The sequence below is a fragment of the Bos indicus x Bos taurus genome, chromosome 2 (genome assembly GCF_003369695.1).
Source record: "Bos indicus x Bos taurus breed Angus x Brahman F1 hybrid chromosome 2, Bos_hybrid_MaternalHap_v2.0, whole genome shotgun sequence".
NCBI lineage: Eukaryota > Metazoa > Chordata > Mammalia > Artiodactyla > Bovidae > Bos > Bos indicus x Bos taurus.
In genome coordinates, this window is record NC_040077.1 from 26,258,944 (window position 1) to 26,282,602 (window position 23,659).

At 36.1% G+C, this 23,659-nt stretch overlaps 1 protein-coding gene across 7 annotated transcripts in view; it reads right to left on the bottom strand.

Annotated features, from left to right (window-relative positions):
* UBR3 (ubiquitin protein ligase E3 component n-recognin 3) overlaps positions 1-23,659 on the bottom strand; it is a 204,332-nt gene that overhangs the window by 114,461 nt on the left and 66,212 nt on the right. For all 7 annotated transcript variants that reach the window (XM_027558103.1, XM_027558090.1, XM_027558093.1 and 4 more), the window contains exons 9-18: positions 18,750-18,929; positions 18,048-18,181; positions 11,840-11,926; positions 6,676-6,741; positions 6,495-6,584; positions 6,012-6,140; positions 5,223-5,275; positions 4,988-5,121; positions 4,573-4,658; positions 11-152 (exon numbers count right to left, since the gene is read on the bottom strand). In XM_027558103.1, the coding sequence (XP_027413904.1) occupies positions 11-152; positions 4,573-4,658; positions 4,988-5,121; positions 5,223-5,275; positions 6,012-6,140; positions 6,495-6,584; positions 6,676-6,741; positions 11,840-11,926; positions 18,048-18,181; positions 18,750-18,929 (1,101 nt within the window). The remainder of the gene's footprint in view (positions 1-10; positions 153-4,572; positions 4,659-4,987; positions 5,122-5,222; positions 5,276-6,011; positions 6,141-6,494; positions 6,585-6,675; positions 6,742-11,839; positions 11,927-18,047; positions 18,182-18,749; positions 18,930-23,659) is intronic.

Consider the following 23,659-nt stretch of genomic DNA (forward strand, 5'->3'; position numbering starts at 1 on the left):
ATCAACGTACCTTTAGGAGTATACATGCCTTGTTGCATAGAACCTCCAGGTTCAAAAACAGGAGCCTTAAAATCAGCTACCGCTGATAAAACTGATTCAAAGCTATAACTTCCAGGAATAATACCACTTTTAGGATTTGGATTTTCTGGAATATGATGCATGTGTCAAGAAAAAAAATTAATAACTAAGATTTATAATCTTATTAAGGTATTAGTTTCCAACTTTCTTTGCTAAAATATTCTTGTCTTGAGAACCCCAAGAACAGTATGAAAAGGCAAAAAGATAGGACACTGAAAGATGAACGCCCCAGGTCAGAAGGTGCCCAATATGCTACTGGAGATCAGTGGAGAAAGAATGAAGAGACGGAGCCAAAGCAAAAACAACACTCAACTGTGGAAGTGATTGGTGATGAAAGTAAAGTCCAATGCTGTAAAGAATAGTATTGCCTACGAACCTGGAATGTTAAGTCCATGAATCAAGGTAAATTACAAGTGGTCAAACAGGAGATGGCAAGAGTGAATGTGGACATCTCAGGAATCAATGAACTTAAAAGGACTGGAATGGGTGAATTTAACTCAGATGACCATTGTATCTACTACTGCGGGCAAGAATCCCTTAGAAGTGGTGGAGTAGCCCTCATAGTCAACAAAAGAGTCTGTAATGTAGTACTTGGGTGCAATCTCAAAAATGACAGAATGATCCCTGTTCGTTTCCAAGGCAAACCATTCAATATCACAGTAATCCAAGTCTATGCCCCAACCAGTAATGCTGAAGAAGCTAAAGTTCAACGGTTCTATGACGACCTACAAGACCTTTTAGAACTAACACCCAAAAAAGATGTCCTTTGCATTATAGGGGACTGGAATGCAAAAGTAGGAAGTCAAGAGATAACGAGTAACAGGCAAGTTTGGCCTTGGAGTACAAAATGAAGCAGGGCAAGGGCTAACAGAGTTTTGCCCAAAGAATACACTGGTCACAGCAAACACCCTCTTCCTACAACACAAGAGAAAACTCTATAGATGGACATCACCAGATGGTCAATACCAAAATCAGATTGACTATATCCTTTGCAGCCAAAGATGGAGAAGTTCTATACAGCCAGCAAAAACAAGACCAGGAGCTGACTGTGACTCAGATCATGAACTCCTTATTGCCAAATTCAGACTTAAATTGAAGAAAGAGGGGGAAACCACTAGACCATTCAGGTATGACCTAAATCAAATCCCTTACGATTATACAGTGGAAGTGACAAATAGATTCAAGGGATTAGATCTGATAGAGTGCCTGAAGAACAAGGGATGGAGGTTCGTGACACTGTACAGGAGGCAGTGATCAAAACCATCTCCAAGAAAAAGAAATGCAAAAAGGCAAAATGGTTGTCTGAGGAGGCCTTACAAATTGCTGTGAAAAGAAGAGAAGCGAAAGGCAAAGGAGAAAAGGAAAGATATACTCATTTGAACACAGAGTTCCAAATAGGAAGGAGAGATAAGAAAGCCTTCCTCAGCAATCGATGCAAAGAAATAGAGGAAAACAACAGAATAGGAAAAACTAGAGATCTCTTCAAGAAAATTAGAGATACCAAGGGAACATTTCATGCAAAGATGGGCTCGATAAAGGACAGAAATGGGATGGACCTAACAGAAGCAGAAGAGATTAGGAAGAGGTGGCAAGAATACACAGAAGAACTATATAAAAAAGATCTTCATGACCCAGATAACCACGATGGTGTGATCACTGGACTAGAACCAGACATCCTGGAAAGCAAAGTCAAGTGGGCCTTAGGAAGCATCACTATGAACAAAGCTAGTGGAGGTGATGGAATTCCAGGTGAACTATTTCAAATCCTAAATGATGATGCTGTGAAAGTGCTGCACTCAATATGCCAGCAAATTTGGAAAACTCAGCAGTGGCCACAGGACTGGAAAAGCTCAGTTTTCTTTCCAAACAACCCCCAAGAAAGGCAATGCCAAAGAACGTTCAAACTACCACACAATTGCATTCATCTCACAAGCTAGCAAAGTAATGCTCAAAATTCTCCAAGCCAGGCTTCAACAGTATGTGAACAGTGAACTTCCAGAGGGTCAAGCTGGATTTAGAAAAGGCAGTGGAACCAGAGATCAAACTGCCAACATCCGCTGGATCATGGAAAAAGCAAGAGAGTTCCAGAAAAACATCTATTTCTGTTTTACTGACTACACCAAAGCCTTTGACTGTGTGGATCACAATAAACTGTGGAAAATTCTTAAAGAGACGGGAATACCAGACCACCTTACTGCCTCCTGAGAAATCCGTATGCAGGTCAAGAAGCAAAAGTCAGAACAGTACAGGGAACAACAGACTGGTTCCAAATAGGGAAAGGAGTACGTCAAGGCTGTATATTGTCACCCTGCTTATTTAACTTATATGTAGAGAATATCATGCAACATGCCAGGCTGGATGAAGCACAAGCTGGAATCAAGATTGGTGGGAGAAATATCAATAACCTCAGATATGCAGATGACACCATCCTTATGGCAGAAAGCAAAGAAGAACTAAAGAACCTCTTGATGAAAGTGAAAGAGGAGAGTGAAAAAGTTGGCTTAAAGCTCAACATTCAGAAAACTATGATCATGGCATCCAGTCCCATTACTTCATGGCAAACAGATAGGGAAACAATGGAAACAGTGACAGACTTTATTTTTGGGGGGCTCCAAAATAACTGCAGATAGTGACTGCAGCCATGAAATTAAAAGACGCTTACTCCTTGGAAGGAAAGCCATGACCAACCTAGACAGTATATTAAAAAAAAGAGACATTACTTTGCCAACAAAGGTCCATCTAGTCAAAGATATGATTTTCCCAGTAGTCATGTATGGATATAAGAGTTGGACCATAAAGAAAGCTGAGCATGGAAAAATTGATGCTTTTGAACTGTGGAGTTGGAGAAGACTCTTGAGAGTCCCTTGGACTGCAAGGAGATCTAAAAAGTCAATCCTAAAGGAAATCAGTCCTAAGTATTCACTGGAAGAACTGATGCTGAAGCTGAAGCTCCAATACTTTGGCCACCTGATGCTAAGAACTGACTCAATGGAAAAGACCCTGATGCCAGGAAAGATGGAAGGCAGGAGGAGAAGGGGATGACAGAGGATGAGATGGTAGGATGGCATCATTGACTCGATTGACATGAGTTTGAGCAATCTCCGTGAGTTGGTGATGGACAGGGAAGCCTGGTGTGCTGCAGTCCATGGGGTCGCAGAATCTGACACGACTGAGACTGAACTCAACTGAACTGAATCGGCTGTAATATATAAAGCTGGCCACAAGAGGGCTACATAACACAACAGTTCAATAATAACTTCAATAATTAACTGTAATTTTTTAAAACAGCTTAAGGCAGCTTAATTTTTAAAATAGCTTATTTTTAAGATAGCTTAATTAATAGCCTACTAATAAATTATATGCTGAAGAAGTTCTGATGTATATTTCCCCCCAAAAATGAATACGGTTTCAGGAAATGAAAAAAAAAAACCTTTTAAAATTAATCTCCATTTTCAACAATTTGCAAATAATGTTATATACTTCGTCTTCGAAAATCAAAGACAGTATACTAAATATCAGCCCAGATTTTTATGAGCAAAGATTATTTCATAAAAGACGCAAAATGTTCTCCTCAAAATAAGAATGAAAAAATACTAAGCAAATGTTTCAAAAAGAAGAAAACCAGAAAATCCTAGATTCTTTCCTACTGGTTTCACATTAAAGCTATATAATATTTTCTAAATTCAAAGTTACGGAGAATTCTTTTGCTCTTTTACAGCACTGATACACAGTACATAAAGGCTGAATGAAATCATCAAACAGTATCAAGTTGTTGTCTGCTTAAGAAAATCTTCAAGGTTATCAAACAGACTTTCTAACAGGAGCCAGTTCATAAAAGTTTAGTCAATTATTTCAAACAAAATCATAATGTACAAAGTAAATTTAGTCAAAAATTCACAAAGCAAATTTTACCACTAAATAACATGATAACCTTTGTCTAAAACTTTATTAATACCTTAAAAAAATAATAAAGTGTTCACTGAATCCTCAGTCCTATACAGAGAACCTTAAGGTTTTAAAGTTTGTAGACAATAGCCTTTGCCCTTCAAAGCCTCTTGGTTTAAAACTGAATTCTCAGGAAAAAATACTCAGAATGTTTAAAACTCTGATAATTATAAGACATAACTCTAAATTTTAATGATGAATTCCAGCCTGGTTATACAAATACAGTAGATCTAGCTGCCTTTTACCAAGTGTCCAGCTCCCTTTTACTACTGCTATCCTAGAAGGTCAGGTTCCGGGGTGCCCAGAGCAAACAGTCCTGATGCTTAAGCAAAGTCTAACAAGAGCACCCTGAGAGATGATGATTAGAGGCAAATCCGCCACTGGTCTTGAACACAGAATTGAACAAAAAATTGGGAGTTTTTTTCCAAATTATTTTCCAACCTCAAAAAAAAAAAGTTTTAATCAGAAAGTGATATATCTTTAATCCATAAATATTACTTGTAATTTAGATCCTGCAACTAAAAGAAAATTAAACTCTTGAAAGGATATGAGGTCCAGCAATGAACTGTGTGTTCTGTCATTCATACACAGCTGGGCTACCATCTCTGCTCTCAGAATCTCATCATCAGACATTCCTAAAATTAAAAACAGAATTAATATATCTGAATATTTATATATTATAAAGAAACAACTTACCACACAATTAAGTTATTTTACCAAAATGAGATGCTTCAAAAATCATAGGGCAAAGAAAACAATGCCCCAATATAACTGCAGTTTAACTACCCTCGTATTTGCAGTTCCCTTAAGGGTTCAAAGAATATTCTAAAAGGAGTATTAATGGTAAAACATATCGTGTCAAGAGTTTGAAATGCATCCTTTCCTTTTTTTCCATAACCAGTTACTACCACAGGGTAAGGGGAGGAAAGGGAGGTACCCAAGTATTTGTATTAGTGCTTTTTACCTAAATGTAAACGAAGACTCAAAAGAATCACAAGAAATGTAAGAGCGCCTTCTAACATGGATCTCTCATGCTCTGCATCAAGTACTGTGTTTTGATGTTGTGAAGCCATTGTCAACAAATCCACTACCTTAAATCTATTAAAAAAATATTTGAGACAGATTTTTTTAAAGTTAAGACAAAATTAACTTAAATTCCAAATACTTCCTAATACCTGTATTAATAAAACTATGCTTACCTTTCAAAGACAGATGAAATAAAATAATCCGGATCAAGTCTAGATGCACAAACCTTTAAAAGATCAATAAATAAATAAATAAAAATAAAACCCACAAAGTTTATTTCTCAGTAGTCAGTATTTATTTATTCAGTATTCTTTTTCTTTTTTTCTTCCTTTTTTTCCCCTCTGGGTATGCACATGGCTTGCAGGATCTTAGTTCCCCAACTAGGGATTGAGCCTGGGCCCTTGACAGTGAAAGCACCAAGTCCTAAGCACTGGACCATGAGGGAATTCCCCAGTTTTATTTCTTGTGTTTATCATTCCTCTTATTTTCTGTATCGCATTTGTTCAACAGCTTACCTGGAAGCAAGTCTTTTATATGCAAGTCACGCTTGCCCTTTATTTAACTCACAGACCAAGCCAATATACCCCCAGGCCCCTTGGCCAGGGCAGGTACCAGATAGCTGGGGATAGCCTTTATGCCCTAAAGCTCACCAAGATGATTCAAACCAGCCATGCTAAACTACTTCCATAGCCCTGCCTTGCCTTTCCTATGGAAACCCCAGTAAAGCTTCTGATCTAGGATTGCCCCTCATTCCTTCTGTCTCCTGACAAAAATCTAATGCTTCCCCTTTGGTCCTGCGTGGCATGGCATGCCTCTCTTCCTTTGGGAAATGTTAAGTAATAAAATTCTTTCAATAGCACTGACCTCTGTGTCCTCATTTAGTCACCTCTATAAATTAAAATCCCACAGGTACAAATGAGATACTTCTTAAGTTCAATATCTGCATCACTAGATTGGCTTACCTGTAACAGGTAAATGTCAGGATCAATCATGGAATTACAGAAATGAGACTGGACATAGGTCATGGCTTGTCCTTTGATCTGCAGACCATTTCTTACCCACATATTGCTATGGATTTCAGCAAGACTTGCCTAGTAAAACAAAAATTAATTGAACAAAGAAGTCATCTAAAGTCAACCTTTATAAAATCATGTTATGATAAACAATCATTTCAAAATATTTTACAGCTTAATCATAGCATAAGCCTGATCTTCTGTCCAGTATTTAGGATATTCAGCTCAAATATATAATTTTAAAATAATCACTATATTTTATATATTTCTTCTTTTGGAGCTTATATATGAGCTAAGTTTCCATGATGACTCCTGGGTACATTTATAATAATATTCACTGAACCCTTAAATGAAATCTCCTGCATTGCAGACAGATTCTTTACCGTCTGAGCCACTAGGGACTCCAGCCAGCCCAAAAGCCTAAATACATACCTGAATTTGGAGTGGGTGAATCATTAGTTTCATTAACATTTCCTGATCTGGTAAAACAGAATCCAAATCTAGTTCTTGACATTTCACAGCCTAAAAATTGTTATAAAAAAAGTTACTAATTGAATACATATTTCCCAATGTTCAAAAACAGATGAACAGAGTATTTAATGAAAACTTTTACCTTACTCAAAAACATAGCATAATAACGATGTAGTGGCAGATGAAAAGTAACTTGGTTAGGTGCTGGCTGGAAAGAAAGAAAATCCAAAGTCAAATAATACTTTATCAAATTCAAAGAAGGTTTTGAAATGCTAAAACAACACTTTCACCTTGATTTACTGGCCTACACTTTTTTTTATCAAAAAGTAAGATTTTAGAAGTTACAGTTTCTTTTTTTTTTTTTTTTTCCCTCCTCCCTCCTCCCTCCCCATACCATCCCTCTGGGTCGTCCCAGTGCACTAGCCCCAAGCATCCAGTATCGTGCATCGAACCTGGACTGGCATCTCGTTTCATACATGATACTTTACGTGTTTCAATGTCATTCTCCCAAATCTTCCCACCCTCTCCCTCTCCCACAGAGTCCAAAAGACTGTTCTATACATCAGTGTCTCTTTTGCTGTCTCGTACACTGGGTTATTGTTACCATCTTTCTAAATTCCATATATATGCGTTAGTATACTGTATTGATGTTTTTCCTTCTGGCTTACTTCACTCTGTATAATAGGCTCCAGTTTCATCCACCTCATTAGAACTGATTCAAATGTATTCTTTTTAATGGCTGAGTAATACTCCATTGTGTATATGTACCACAGCTTTCTTATCCATTCATCTGCTAATGGACATCTAGGTTGCTTCCATGTCCTGGCTATTATAAACAGTGCTGCGATGAACATTGGGGTACACGTGTCTCTTTCCCTTCTGGTTTCCTCAGTGTGTATGCCCAGCAGTGGGATTGCTGGATCCCACTAGAAGTTATAGTTTAAAAACCCACTGTAGAAAAAATTATTCCAATTTAAAGACCCAAATGCAAGTTCCTTAAAGACAGAAACTATATACTCAAACTACATACTCAATCCTCTGACACATCTCGTACAGAACAAGGGATGGAAGATGTTTCCCTTTACAGTCGGCCATTTTAGAATCTTCAAATGCATGCACAACAAATGTGATGATAATAACAAAAACAATAATCACAGCTAACATTCACTGAGTGTGCCGGTCACTGTGCTGATAAGCACTTTATTCATATTTAATTTAATCCTAGGAGACCTCTATGGGGTCTGAATATTTCAATTTTATGAATAGGGAAATTCAATTTTAAAAAACTTAAATAACTTCCTAAAGCTAACAGGTAGTGAACTGAGAAGCTAGTCTGCTATATTCAGAATTATCTGAGGGTCTGACTACAGCCCTATCCTGAAGTGCAGTTAAACGGCTTACCTAGCTGGATGAGATGCTCCCCGTATCAGTGGTGAACACACAGTCTCTATAGGAAAGCTTAGTACAGTACATGTCAAAGATCTTTGATATCCTTGTGGATATTATAAAAAGTGTATTTTAAATCTATGACTCCCATGGGTCACACTATTGCTAAAGGGCAAACACAAATAGTTGTCCTTCTTAAACAAGAAAAATGAAACATTAAAAGGTATCATTTGTTTTTAATGCTTCTATAAATTTTTAGTAAAGTTTTCTCCTGTTAAAAAAAATCTAGCCAAAACATTCTCATAATTATGCTAATATAGTATCATATTGAGTCATAAAGATTTGAAATATGTCACCATCTATGAAAGAGTTTTTTCCAAAACCAGTATGAGAATAAAATCCTCTTTAACATGTGAATAAACATCTACAGAAAGTTGTTCTAATAAATGTTTGACTTCCAGAAAAAGGAAGGAATTTCTGACACATGCTGCAATGTGGATGAACCTTCGAGACATTATGCTAAGTGAAATAAACCAGTCACAAAAATACATGTACTGTATGATTTCACTTAGGTATGCCGAGCAGTCAATATCATAGAGACACAAAGTACAATGATGGCTGCCAGAGGCTGGGGGTAAGGGAAAATGAGATTATTGGGTTTCTTAGGAACAGAGTTTCAGTTTTACTAAACAAAGTTCTGGAGGTTGGTTGCACAACAATGTGAATAACTGTATACTTTAAAAAAGGTTTAAAAGGTGGTAAATTTTATGTGCATTTCACCATAATCAAAAATAAAAATCAAACAAGTTTGCCCTATATTACTATCATCTTTTGAGTAACATAACATATACCAACTAGCTAAATCAGAATCTCCTTCAATTTTCTTTGAAGGCATCAAGAACAGTGGTGAAGAGCAGGCTCTTAAAAGCTGGGTTTGCATGCATTCAAATCCTGACTCTGCCACCTATAGCTATAAAACTGAGAACAAGTTACTTCACTATGCCTAAGCTGCCTCATCCATAAAGTGAAGATAATAAGCAGATGGACAACTGTGAGGATCAAGTAAAAGAACACAGTACCCAACACACATTTCTATTAACTGCTAAGCCATAGGCTCTATCTTGTCTTTTAAGGCTTGAGCATATGCTAAACACACATTCTTCTGCAGTTCTACACTCCATAATCTCCCTTTGTCCAATGTCACAAATAAGCTACTTGAAAAACTCTTTTAACACTCCTTCCAAATATACTGAGGTATTCCTCAGATTCCATTCTCAGCTTTCTACTCTTCTCATTTGAGACACTTTGTTCAGTTTATAGCTTTGGCTGCCAACACAAGATGACTACTAAATCTCAGCAGAAATCTCACTCCTGAACTCCAAACCCTACATTCAAGTATCTACTGAACATCAACACTTAATTAACAACCTGTGGGGACCACAAATACACTGTGTCCAGACCAAACTCAGCATCTTTGCCCTATAACTCAATCTTTCTCAGTGTTTCTTCTGCAAATTCCCAGTAATACAAATCTGAAATGTAGATTCTCTCGAATCTCCTCCACTTGATAAGGCGTCAAAGTGTGTTTGATTTTCTAAGTACCTCTTAACTCTACTTTTTCCTCTCTTTCCACATTGCCTCTAACCAACCTTAGCTCAGGCTCTCAACATTTAGTGCCCAGATTTCAGTGCTAACCTTTGCTTCTATCCTTACCCTCTATAAGAAGCTTTTTGTGGTATCTGCCTAGCTCACAAACCTCCCTCTTATTCCCAGAATGTCCCTTCCTCCCCACTTTCCAAATACATACACACAGGAATTGGAGCCTGACAGTCAAGTTTAGAGTAGTCACATCTGATTAGATCAGGGCAGGGGATCCCTATCCCATCATGGACAATGAGGTTCTCTCCCACTTGAAAACTGAACTGGGATTTAAAGACATCTGTGGAGATTCTTGGAGTATGGCTGAAACTGCAATATAAGGCAATTATAGGAAGATAATGTTCAACACAGGCAAAAAAAAGCACAGAAAAACCAATCTACAGAAAGAGAAGAAAAGAATGAGGGAGAAAGAGCAAGGAAAAGCAAGAGACAAGAGCTCTTGTTCAGCTTTCCACTCAGTTCCTGAAGTCCAGAATGCCATAAGATCCCTGAACGATCTCTCTGTACTCATAATAAAGTATCCCTCCTTTAAATCAGACTGCCTTAAAAGTGTTTTGAAAAGAAGCTTAATTAATACATCTACTTAAATCTGTTTTTAAATGCATATTAAATCTTCATACTGCCAGGAGGTAGTCTTATTGAAACATTACTTTAACCCTATTTATCATTTATCCATTTATCATCTTTTAATGGCTCCCTATAGTTTTAACCTCCTTTAACTGTCCAACTCTTGTTAGGACTCTTTGGCTTTATCTATTGTCATATAAACTCATACACTGTAAGTAGAGCCTTTGTATATGCTTTTCCCTTTGCCTCAAATGCTATATATTCTTGCTCCCACTGGATTAACGTACCATAAGACTTTGCTGAAATGACATTTCTACTAGGAAGTTTTTCCTGAGTCCCTCAGGGTAAATGAGATGCTCCACTCTATTCTCCCCTATAGCACCCTGGTCAGAATTTTATACAGAAGCGTTCTGATCAAATTAGCCATTTACTTGTCTTCTATTTCCTCAAATTAGGAACCCTTTCATCACTGTATCCCCAGTGTTTAGAACATAGTAAACATTCAATAAATATTTGCTGGGTGAACACATGTTCTACTTTCCTCTCATGAGAGAAGACTCTAACTACTCTGCTATATACTCATAAATGTTCCTCTGCTATACACTCATAAATGATATTTAGAATTTCAGGATTCTTAAATGGCCTACACTTTTGGAAAATTTTATTCCATCCTGTGTTCTAAGTGATTGTTTGATTTGTCTTAATTCAGTTCAAAAATTATTATTTACTTCATCTGTGCTGGATTATTGCAATAACTTCTGACCTCCATTCTCAGGCTGACAGAACAAATATTTATCACATATGAAATCCATGCCTCTTAGTCAATCCTCATTGGCTAATAGTATTATCTTAAAAAAATGAGTAGAGAGACTCGGTAATGCTTTAAAACAAACAAAAACACTGTCAGAAGACACAGCTATTTGATTTGTGACAGAGCAACAATTTTTACTCAGGTATGCCTAACTCTAAAGCTCTTTCCATTGCCAACAGCTAGTATAGCTGAAATACTACCAGACAAGCAGTTGAGAGATGTAGGCTCTGGACCCAGAATTATTAGTAGTTTGCCATACAACTACAGGCAAGTCATTTAATATCTCTGTATCTCCATTTTACATCTATGAAAAAGGAAAGGATAATAACATCTTCCCTACTTAACCAGGGTTGTTTTCAGAAACAAGTATGTCAAAGCACTTTAAGAAACAAGAAACTTTTAAACATCGTAAAAGACACATTGTTTGATTCCCAAATTCTATTTAATCTTTTATTCTTTTTTCTTTAATTCTTAATTCTTCTCAGTTCATTATCAATAACAATTACTTTTATTCATGCCCACAGAACACTGACCAATTAATAAAGTTGTGGTACCTTTCCCATCAATCTCCTCTATTCTATTCACATTTGCACTGTCACTTTTTCCTCCCTGAAAGAAACTGATATTCACTCCTGAGAAATATACATTTAATAACATTAAAAATATATCCTTCTCTAGGAAATAAGCAAATAGTTAATGTACTGTAGAATCCCCTAAATAACAAATGATTGGTCTCTTACTTCCCACTTTTGTAAAGCCTAGTGATTTTATGCTTATTCTGACATCTTTCCCTTATCCCATGAAAAGACATTCATTATTTTCAAGGTTAAATGAGATCTAACACTTTTCTTAAATGCTTTTACATAATCAAAAATATACATACCTCATCTACGAAGTTAATAGCATCAAACCAGTCTTGAAGAGCTTCAAGGCAATATCTAACAACATTTCGGGTATATTCTTGAGTTTCCTAAAATAATAAGCTTTATAAATTTACAGTATATAAATATATATATGCTCAACTTCAAAGTATATGCAATGTATAAAAATGGTTATGTGTATTATATATATGTAAAATAATAAAATATACATATTTTCAAAATAACCACCTTTGCCATTTCAAGAAATCATCATTTCACAAACTAATAGTAACAATTAGTGATAGTCATAAAAATTAAAGAACACAATATATCACCCTCTATATAATATATTCCTGAAAATGAATCAAAGCTGAAATAAATTTATGTGATGTAAATTGGATTCCATTTCAAGAGATCCTAAAAATGTAAGTTCCCTACTGTTATTATTGGGTGGAGTTTCTTTTGGAATGATAAAAATAAAAGTTCCAGAAATAGATGGTTGCACAACACTAAGAATGTATGTATTTAATGTCACTGAATTGCATACCTAAAAATGGGTTAAAGCAGTAAAAAAGAAAAATTATGTTATGCATATTTTGCCACAATAAAAAAAGAGGGCAGAACATATGAGTTCTATAAACAGCCTGTGAATATCTTAGCTTGCAAACGACTATGTTCCCCTTAAAATAAGGGTACTGTGGAAGAATATTGTGGGCTTCCTGGGTGGAGCTAGTGGTAAAGAACCTGCCTGCCAGTGCAAGAAATGTAAAGACTCAAGTTCGACTCAGGGTCGGGAAAATCCCTTGGGGGAGGGCATGGCAACCCGTTCCAGTATTCTTCCCTACAGAATCCCTAGGACAAAGGAGCCTGGCGGGCTACAGTTCATAGGGTCGCAAAGAGTCGGACATGACTGAAGTGACTTAGCACACACACACGAAAGAATATTGTAATGTTTTATGGAGAAATTGATTCAGTGAAATGGGAAAGTATTAAGTTACACAGAAAATTAAATCATGATAGCCTCTCTTTAAAAAAGTAGGCAAAGGATTTGAATAGACATTTCTCCAAAGAGGATCTACAAATGACGAATAAGCACAAGAAAAGATGCCAACACTATCAGTCATTAGGAAAATGCAAATCAAAGTCACAATGAGATACCACTTTATACCTACTTGGATGGTTATAATTTTTTAAATGTAAAATAAGTGTTGGCAAGAATATAGAGCAACAAACTCTCATACATAGCTGGTAGAAATATAAAATGGTGCAGCCGTTTTTAAGTTAAACAGAGTTACCATGAAAGTGAAAATGAAAGGTGCTCAGTCATGTCCGACTCTTTGCGACCCCATGGACTATATGGTCCATGGAATTCCCCAGGCCAGAATACTGGAGTGGGGAGCCATTCCCTTCTCCAGCGCATCTTCCCAACCCAGGGATAGAACCCAGGTCTCTCGCACTGCAGGTGGATTCTTTACCAGCTGAGTCACCAGGGAAGCCCACAGAGTTACCACATGACCAAGCAAGTCTACTCTCATATACCCAAGAGAGTTGAAAACATGTATTTACACAAAAACCTATACAAATGTTCACAGCAACATTACTGACAGCAGCCAAAACCTGAAATCAACCCATGAATGGACAAATTAGTGTGATATACCTATGCTATGGAATACTATTTAGGAGATTAGTGGCTTCCAGGAAATGAGACAAGGTTGGAACTGAGAGGCTGAGTTTTCTTTTTTGGCAGGGGGTAGGAGCACAGGGTTAAAAATGTTCTGGAATTAGTGGTGACAGCAGCACAACTTTGTGAATATACTATAAACTACTTAACTGTATAGTTTAAGAAGATTAAAATGGGGAACCTCATGTTATGAGAATTTTATCTCAATAAAAAGTTTTTTAGAAAAACATTTTAGGGCATCAATGTCAACAAAAGGTACCATCACTGTCAAACAGGTCACTGTTGTGAAGAAGCAAATGAAAACAATGTGCTTACAATGCTCTACGTCACGCTCTAGCACTGTATCTGACAAGTGCTGGTTAAGTGCTCCAAAGAGTCATGGCCAGACTCAACTTGTGTCTAGCTTGCAGTAATCTAAAGCTTGCCACTAGATGGAAATTTCACAGCTTATTTGTTCCCGTTTAGAAAGCAAAAACTAGTGACATTCTAGAAATGTGCCATCCCTTTATCCAAGCTATCTATTATTAATTTAGTATAACTTGTTCAATGATCCCTTAGCACTTTTAAGAACCAAATAGCATACAAGGCAATCATACAAAGAAAGTAAGCTATCAGGTGAAGTTCCCTTTTTTATTGCTAATCCTTTAGTTTTACATTTTATAATTAAAAAATATAAACAAACAGCTTTTCAAATACTTTTTTTTCTAGTTTACAGTTCTAAAACCTCACAACACTGCTGCTAAAAACTCTGGACATTCCTCTTTAAGAGACAATTATAGCAAAGTGATAAAAAGCACTGGTTCTGAAATCAGATGGATTTGTTTTCAAACTCAAGCTTCTACTTGTAGTTGTGTAAATGTGGACGAGTTGTTCAACCTCTGAAAAAAAAGGGATGATACTACCTACTTTTAACAGATGCTATGAAGATTAGATAAGAACATAACATAAGGAATATAGTATAAGAATAAAGTCTGGCATAGTATAGGCTTTCAACAAGAGAACATCTTATCTAGGACCCAGATGTCCCTTTAGCTGACAAACTCCTCTCTTAAGTATTACAAGATAACATGAGCTCATTTTTCTCTCTGTCATCTTCACTTCTTAGATTAAGGGACCCAAAATACAATGAAATCCTGGCCTTCAAAAATGAAAAATTACTACTGCCTGAAAATAATGATTTCTCTTCATCACAGAAACATAGCTTCAGTCTTATAATCCAAATGCATCCTAAACAGTTGTCAGAATAATCTTCCTAAAATACTGATCTTTTCATATCAACATCAGATCAATCCTCTCTCCAAAGGCAGCATCTTTTCTGTTGGCTTATATGATGCTGCACTCTTCTGGTTTTTTCTCCTTTCCCTTCCTGACATTTAAATGTTAACTTTTTCTTCAAAGTCCATTTCCCTTTTCTCCCAACTTGACTGCATTCCATCCCCTGGCAGTAAATGCCATTTTTATTCCCAAGGGTCTAAAAGTTATATCCCAGCCCAGACTTCTTTGAGTACAAAACTCATATATCCAACTGCTTATTTACTATTTCCACTTGGATGTTTCAGAGGCATCTCAAACTTAACATATCTAACTCTGAAAACTTTAAACCTACTTTTCTATTATCTTTTTCACCTCTGTAAAATTATCTCCATATATAGCTACTCAAAAATTTATCTAACTCATCAATAACATATACTCCATCACCAGCCCTTTTGGTTCTACCTTGAAAATACATCTTTAACATTCAAAATGCACCTTTAATACATCTTGAATTTCAAACCTGAAATTTCTAGAATATTACCACAGCATCTTAACTGGTCTATTTGCTACTAGTCTTGATGCTCCCCATACTCTCCTCAATCCAGTCTTTCCAAACAAACAGAAGGAACTTTTAAATACAAGTCTGATCACATCAAACCCCTACTTTAAAATATTCACTGGCTTCTCCTCAAAATTAAAGCCAAGGCTTATTAACATGATCTATAAGAACCTGCATTAATAATCTACTCTCTGCCTATCTCTCCAATCCCATCTTATTCTCTGGCTCCAGCCACAAACTCCTTAAAAAGACCAATTACTTTCTTATTGGGGGTAGGTTATTTCATACCATCTCCCCTACTACCAGCCCTAATCCCACTTTTATTCATATAGCTGGCTTCTTCATATTTTTTCTTCAAAAAGGCCTTCCCTGATCCTCAAATCCATCAGTCTCCACACTCGTCATTCTCACAGTAACCTGATATTTTTCTGTAGAATATTTACAAACGCTTACAAAACAAGTCTACGTGCTTACTTACTTAATGTCTATCTCCACTACTAGACTGCTCCATAGAGCAAGAACCACATCTATTTGATTTGTCTGACACCCAAAACCCAAACATCTAGATACCATCTGGCATAGAACAGCGTTCAACAGACTTTTTTTTTTTTCAAATAAATGAACAAACAAATCTCATATTAGATGACAGGGTTTTTTTTTTAATAAATGCTACAATGGAGATTAAAGGAGGTACTACAAAAACAGAGACTAGAATCATAAATCTGAAAGAAGTTAAAATGAGCAGATTACATGTCAGCTGAGTCTTTGAATACAACCTCTGAAAAGCTAATACTAATGGCTTTTCATTCCAGTTAGAACTGCTGCTAAGATCCTGCTGTACACCAAACAAGTCAAAATCTGTAGCAGTGACACTTAGGCACATATATTTTTTAAGCTTCCCAGATGATTCTCATGTAAGAGAAGCACTGGACTAAGCAGAAAGAATGAGGGCATATGTCAAAAAAAAAAAGGACTAATTTGAACAAAAGCACTGAAATCAAGAAAGGAACTGCATGCTGAGGAATAGTAATCAAACCAATGAAGGTATGGAGGTAGATAGGGTATAGGAAGGCAAATTATGACAAATACATTGAAGACAAATTGTTGAAGTTCTTAAATCCCTCTACAGGAAATATGGACACTATCCTGTAGACAGAAAGGAATGTGAATGATTTTTAAGCAAAGGAGAAATAAGCACAGAGCTCAGAAGTAACTTAGATATTAGGAAAGACTAGAGTAGGAAGACTCTAGAGGCAGAAAAGTCAGTTAAGAAGTTACCTTAACAACCCAGATTTTTTAAATACTGACATAAATAAAACAGAGGAAAGAAGTGGTAGAGAGAGACATTTCTGGACAAAAGAGAGAATTCACGGTATCTGATTATAGTTTGAACACAGCTGGGGAGGTTTCTATATTGGAAAGCTGCATCATTTATAACACCATACATAAAATGACATAAAGGACACAGTATAGACACATGTTTTTAAAAAGTTAGTTAGGAACCTGAAAAAACTCATGTACCTATAAGGAGAATACCAGAATATTCTGACATTCTACACTGAATAACCAGAGCTATTGGAAATTTGAACCTGGCTAGCCTGTAACAAAGTTGTGAGTCATCTGTATTAAGAGAAAGCTGGAGTCATGAGAGAAAATAGAAAGCCACTTAAAGAAACACATACATTTAAAGAATATATGTAGAAGAGTCTCATAATAACCCTGTGAGTAAGAGCAGGCTTTGCTGTCCCATTTCTGTTTTGTTCCCTTTAGGTTTTTAAAAGAAAAAGTCTGAGAAGTTCAAATAGTTTTAAATGAGTTGACCAAGTCACCTAAGTTGAAAGAGGCAGAACCAAAAGCACTATACAATCTTTTGCAGCATGCTTACTGGTACAGGCTAGCAGGTAGGACTTCACGCGATCCATACAGCAAAATCTTAAGTCCTTAGTTTCATAGGGCCAGGAGATAACATTTTTCTGAACTATTCAAGGATCCTGGAGACCCATCAAACCAATACTTTAAAATGCAAAGGTAAATATATGTATTTTTATAGAAAGACAAAAACACATGCAATTATAAGTGAGCCAGGCTTCTCTGGTGGCTCAGACGGTAAAGCGCCTGCCTGCAGTGCGGGATACAGGGGTTTGATCCCTAGGTTGGGAAGATCCCCTGGAGAAGGAAATGGCAACCCACTCCGGTACTCTTGCCTGGAAAATTCCATGGACTGAGAAGCCTAGTAGGCTATAGTCTATGGGGTCTCAAAGAGTCAGATGGGACTTCACGTTTCTTAATCAATTATAAGAATTTATGTTGTTGTTATATACTCTTAGGTTCTTTTCACAAACAAACAGGAATTGCATGAAATGTATATTGATTTTGTTCTTGGAATCTTAAAAGTGTAAACTTTACTGCAGTTTATCCTCATCCCTTGAAAGATAAGAAACATTAGGTAACTAACTGATAATGGATAAAATGAAACAATAAAGATGAATGTGAAGCTACAAAGACTATTTACAGTAAGGGAAGGCTAGAAAGATCTGATAATTCATTTACATAAATCAAGTCCAACCTACCTAAGAATAATAATTACTGTCTTAGGTCAACTTTCACAGAGCTGAATTCAAAATTAAACACTGCATATTATTACATACAAGTAAACAAGTCAATGTTTCCACAAATCTTCTTCTTAAAATTATTTTAAAGGTAAATACAGAAATTAACAAAAATATTTTCAACATACCCTAACTTTACAGTGTGATAAGAGTCCCCACATTGGCTGTGCACAGGCTTCAAGTTCAGCAGCAAAGGCAGCATAGTAGGTCTGAGATTCAAACTCCACATGCTCATTTAGTTCTCGCTTATTTAAGTTCATACCTTACAAAAATTAAAACAGATATAAACCATGCTGAATGGAAACAAACACCTACACTCAAAATTAAGTAAAATACTTCCTCATACCAAACAGATTTTAATGTTCCCAAATGGCATAAATGACAAAATATGTACAGAAATTAATAAATTATTAAAAATAAAATAGTCTGGTCCTTTCGGAATTCTTTATAAACTAGACTTTCTTAAAAACATTTTGTGAATTATCTCTTTCTTATATAATATAATTGAATATATTAAATAAACTCAAAACTATTTTAATTGGCACTGGTTGAACTTTTTATGGAAGTGTTAACAATCTTTCTTATTAATGCTTTAAAATGCTTTTTAAAATTACACTGCTATTTCCTATATAATAGTTTGACTTTTTTCATAACTCTGATATGTTTCATGAGCACTTTATTAATACTTACAAATATCAATTAAAATGAGACATTTCACGTGTAACTGAATGATGTGCTATTTATTATCTTTTAATTAGTGTCTGATAGTTTACTATTAGTAATTTTGCAAACTAAAAATAAATAAATAAGAAAAAAACTGAAATTCATACCTTGAAAGAAAGATACAAAGTTCATCCATGTCACTAACAAACCATGGTCCTCCAAAAATCTCTTAGCCACACTTTGATGAGAAAGGATATTAATAAAATCACTGACAAGAGGCCAATAAGTGTTATTCTTCAGCAATGCTTCTCCACAATTCACTACAACGTGTAAACTATTTTCTTCATCTAAAACAGACACAAACACATACACCCAAAAAAAATCAGCTTAAAAAAAATAGCCTGATTATCAATGATAAAGATTATATATTTTAGAATCAGAGTCACCTAAAGTCAAACCCCAACCTGACATTTAATACCTATATGGCTTCAGGTATATTACATAACTCTGAATCAATTTCCTCACCTATAAAAATGGGGAAAAAACACATATATTAAGGCAATTAAATGAAACATTAACATAACACTTAGCACATCATTACAATTATTATTACCTGTCAAACATATTACACAATATTGAGTTATGAAACTATAAAATACATACATAAACTTCTTAAGCCTTAAAAAAAAAAAAAGCCTCAAAGTTTAAACACATCATTGGAAGGAAGCGATGGGGAGGATTAGGCTTGTATAAAATCTTTACTATTAGAAGTTATAGCATGTATGTATTAGCTCTCTTGACCTATTTCCCTATTCCACCTTAACTGATTCACTGGACAAACAAGCCCCCGGTTCCTACTGTAAAACACATTAATACCCATAATACAAAGAATGCTCAAAGTTGAGCCTATTCCAGACTACACAAGACCCAAGGTATATGCTTATCCAGAGTCTGTTTTGTTTCTGTTCATACTAATTGTTCTTTGCATTATAATCATAAAATTTAAATCACAAGTACATAATCTGATAAAACGCGAATGCATAAATAGAGCTATTATAAAAGCTGGATCATAAGCTTTTGAAAGACAATAAAAGTGCTTAAGAAAATCTTGGAGGAGAAAAATCATAAGAGTACAGAAGACTTTCAAAACTCAGACTGTTTCATAAAAATGTTTATGTTCTTATTCTACTTTAAAGAAACTGAAAATGGAAATCACAGGTCCTGCTTTACAAATGTAGTATATACAAGAAGGATAAAAGAGAATTCCAGTAAAGAATACAATAACTTACAAATGCTTTGCCCAAAATGAAAAAACTGGAGAACAAACAACCATTCTTATGATTTAAGTTAAAATCCTCTGTTTCAGATATCTATGTATCATTTTTAAACAATTCCTCACTCTAATCAACTTTCTAACTAACCACCCTATTGTCAAACTCATCAGTGAAGAGGGCTTCTACTGGACTCCATATTTCTATAAATTAAATTTAGGTTTCATTCCATGAAATTATTTTACCGAACTCAAACTTAACAACATATGAAACAGGACCCACAATAGAATGAGAGAGGGTATAGCTGAATGAGGAAATGGAGATAAGGGAGGTTTTACAAATTACCTACACCTAAGATTTGGAAACAGTGACAGACTTTATTTTGGGGGGCTCCAAAATCACTGCAGATGGTGATTGCAGCCATGAAATTAAAAGACGCTTACTCCTTGGAAGGAAAGTTATAACCAACCTAGACAGCATATTAAAAAGCAGAGACATTACTTTGCCAACAAAGGTCCGTCTAGTCAAGGCTATGGTTTTTCCAGTGGTCATGTATGGATATGAGAGTTGGACTATAAAGAAAGCTGAGCGCCAAAGAATTGACGCTTTTGAACTGTGGTGATGGAGAAGACTCTTGAGAGTCCCTTGGACTGCAAGGAGATCCAACTCATCCATCCTAAAGGAGATCAGTCCTAGGTGTTCTTTGGAAGGACTAATGTTGAAGCTGAAACTCCAGTACTTTGGCCACCTCATGCGAAGAGCTAACTCATTTGAAAAGACCCTGATGCTGGAAAAGATTGAGGGCTGAAAGAGAAGGGGACGATGGAGGATGAGACGGCTGGAGGGCACCACCGACTCAATGGACATGAGTTTGAGTAAACTCCAGGAGTTGGTGATGGACAGGGAGGCCTGGCATGCTGCAGTTCATGGGATCACAAAGAGTCGGACACGACTGAGCGACTGAACTGAAGATTTGGAAATGTTCTCTGACAGCTACAGCCATTATGAGTGAGTGAGCAGTTGATTTTGATGGGACAGTGCTTAGGGATGCCGAGATTTTTTTAACTTTTATAAACATTGAGAATCACTGTTTAATTGAAATCAGAGGATGAACAAGCAAAATACAATTAATCAAAATCACTATTTTCCTGACACTGCTTTAAATACACTACTGTCCTTGTGAAAAATACCTTGGAATCTATAATGAAACAAAATGACTAGAACTTCTATTTTTATCCAACTGATACTTTTCCAAATATAGATACAGGGACAGCAGTGATTCGGTGTTAGATGATATTCAGTTCAGTCGCTCAGTCGTGTCTGACTCTTTGCGACCCCATGAATCGCAGCACACCAGGCCTCCCTGTCCATCACCAACTCCCGGAGTTCACTCAAACTCACGTCCATCGAGTCAGTGATGCCATCCAGCCATCTCATCCTCTGTCATCCCCTTCTCCTCCTGCCCCCAATCCCTCCCAGCATCAGAGTGTCAATTCTTCGCATGAGGTGGCCAAAGGACTGGAGTTTCAGCTTCAGCATCATTCCTTCCAAAGAACACCCAGGACTGATCTCCTTTAGAATGGACTGGTTGGATCTCCTTGCAGTCACTCAGCAACAAATATTTACTGAGTTCCTACCGAGAGTCCAGCATTCTAGTAAGCTCTGAAAATAAAGTGGAAAGTAAATCAAGATTTTATACAGTCTCTTTCTCTGCTGAGATTAATATAAGAAGATACAGCATGGTAGGGCTGTAAGAGAAAGAGTACAAGAAGTCCTAAGAACAAATAAAGCTGGTCTACAATTTAGGAAAAAGAGTTTCCTGATGAAATGATGTTTATACTGAGATTATACATCATTCTACAGAATGATGTAGAAATTGTGATTAGCCAAACAAACTAGACATGAGGAGGAAAAGGTATTCTAGGTAGAGGAAGCTGTATAAAAAAGATTGGAACTACTGGACAAAGAATGCAGAGGTTAAGTGGCACCAGTGAGTCTAGATGGCCTTATAAATCAGCCTTAGCAGTTTGCAGTTCATGAGACGAGAATGGCAAGCCACAGAGGGGGTTTTAAGCAAGAGAGGACATGAATAGATGTTTAGTGTGGAGAGTGATTATAGAAGAGTGCTGATGACTAGTAATATAAGGTCTAGAGATGGCAATGGCTTGAACTACGGTACTGGCATAAAGAGCAGAAATGAAAAGAACTGGTTATTCTAATATATTTAAAGGATTTAAATGACAGACCTGGTGATGGTCACTATATCTATAAAGAGTAAGAAGTCAAAACTGACTCCTAGGTTTTAGGTTGGGCAGCTCTGTAGATGGTTAGTGTGGTGCCAAAACAGCAACCTGAGCACTAACACACACAAACTTATAGACACACACACACAGGTAATAGGAAAGAAGCAGAACTTCATAGACAGAGAATGAGTTTTTGGTGTTGACATTGTGTGTGTGAGGTGCCTGCGGACATCCAAAGAATATAGTTCAATAAATAATATAATATTCAGGAAGGATGATCAATCTGGCATTATGAGCAACTACAGACATTACTACAGTTATGCAACACACGGTTTAAAGTTCCATTCTACACAGACAATTTCACAGGACAAACTGTAAAATTTCAGGGATATGGAAAAGTATAAGAAAGTAAAAGTATAAGGAAGGGGTCAAGTACTACTAGAGGCTTTTTCCTTTTAATCTTCAGTTATTGCTGTGGCCATGTGAATACTCATTGTATCAGCTCCTACATTTACTAACAGTATAGACAAAATTTTCAAACACTGTCTAATGACAATGCATACAAAAGCTAGACAGAGGCTGTTACAAACTAAAAAGCATAGAGAACTTGGGTAATATCTCTAGCTAATTCAATATATTTAAAGCTCATTCCAATACTCTTCATGTAAAAACAAGAAAAACATATGGTGTTCTTAGAAAACCAGTAAATATGTACCATGAAATGTTACATACTTTAGAAAGAGGAAACAAAAACAGCATTGGAGCTAAAGATAGTGTTAGACTTGGCTTAGAAATTATGTAGTTTGTTGCTAGAAAAAATACATTTATATTTAAAGACCTTAGCAATGCTACTTGTAGCTATTTAGCTTTTGGAATATTCAATCTGCATAAGAATTTTCAGGACAGACTAATAGAAGAAAGTATACATAGAAAGCAATGAAGACTATGTAATACAATTTCAGAAAATACGGGAAAAGTAAAAAACACAGAGATAGCAAGACCAAGTGCCAAGAAACACCAACATTGACAGAATAAGCAGAAAATAATTTCACACCACACAAACAACAGAGAATCAACAGTGTGAAATGCTAATGAAAATCAAGCAAGATAAGGTCCAGCATTTTATCACTAGCTGCCTTATCATGTAGTCATAGAAAGGGTGACCATATAATTAATTTTATAAACTGGAACACTTTTGAGAGTAAAAAAGACTGTATTAAAATTAATGTCAAAATAATAGGCATAACCTGGAGCAGTTCTAGGAAAAGTAGGACATGTAGCTAATGGAGTCCTGGACAATTCTGGAGAAGCAACAGAACAGAAACAAACACTAATGGAGGTGGGTTAACGAGTGACTAAAAGTTAAGGAAACAAATACAAAAGCTCTCTCAGGAAAGCTGGCTAGAAAAAGAAATGGAGGCAGACTCATATACATCCTCTTCCCAAACATTCTTCTCTAAGACGCAAGCCGTACATAATAAGCATAGCTAAACCACTTAGTCAAGAAAAAAGGTTCAATTCTTTCGAAAAGAGTAGATACTTTTCATTTTTCCAAGTTTGTCA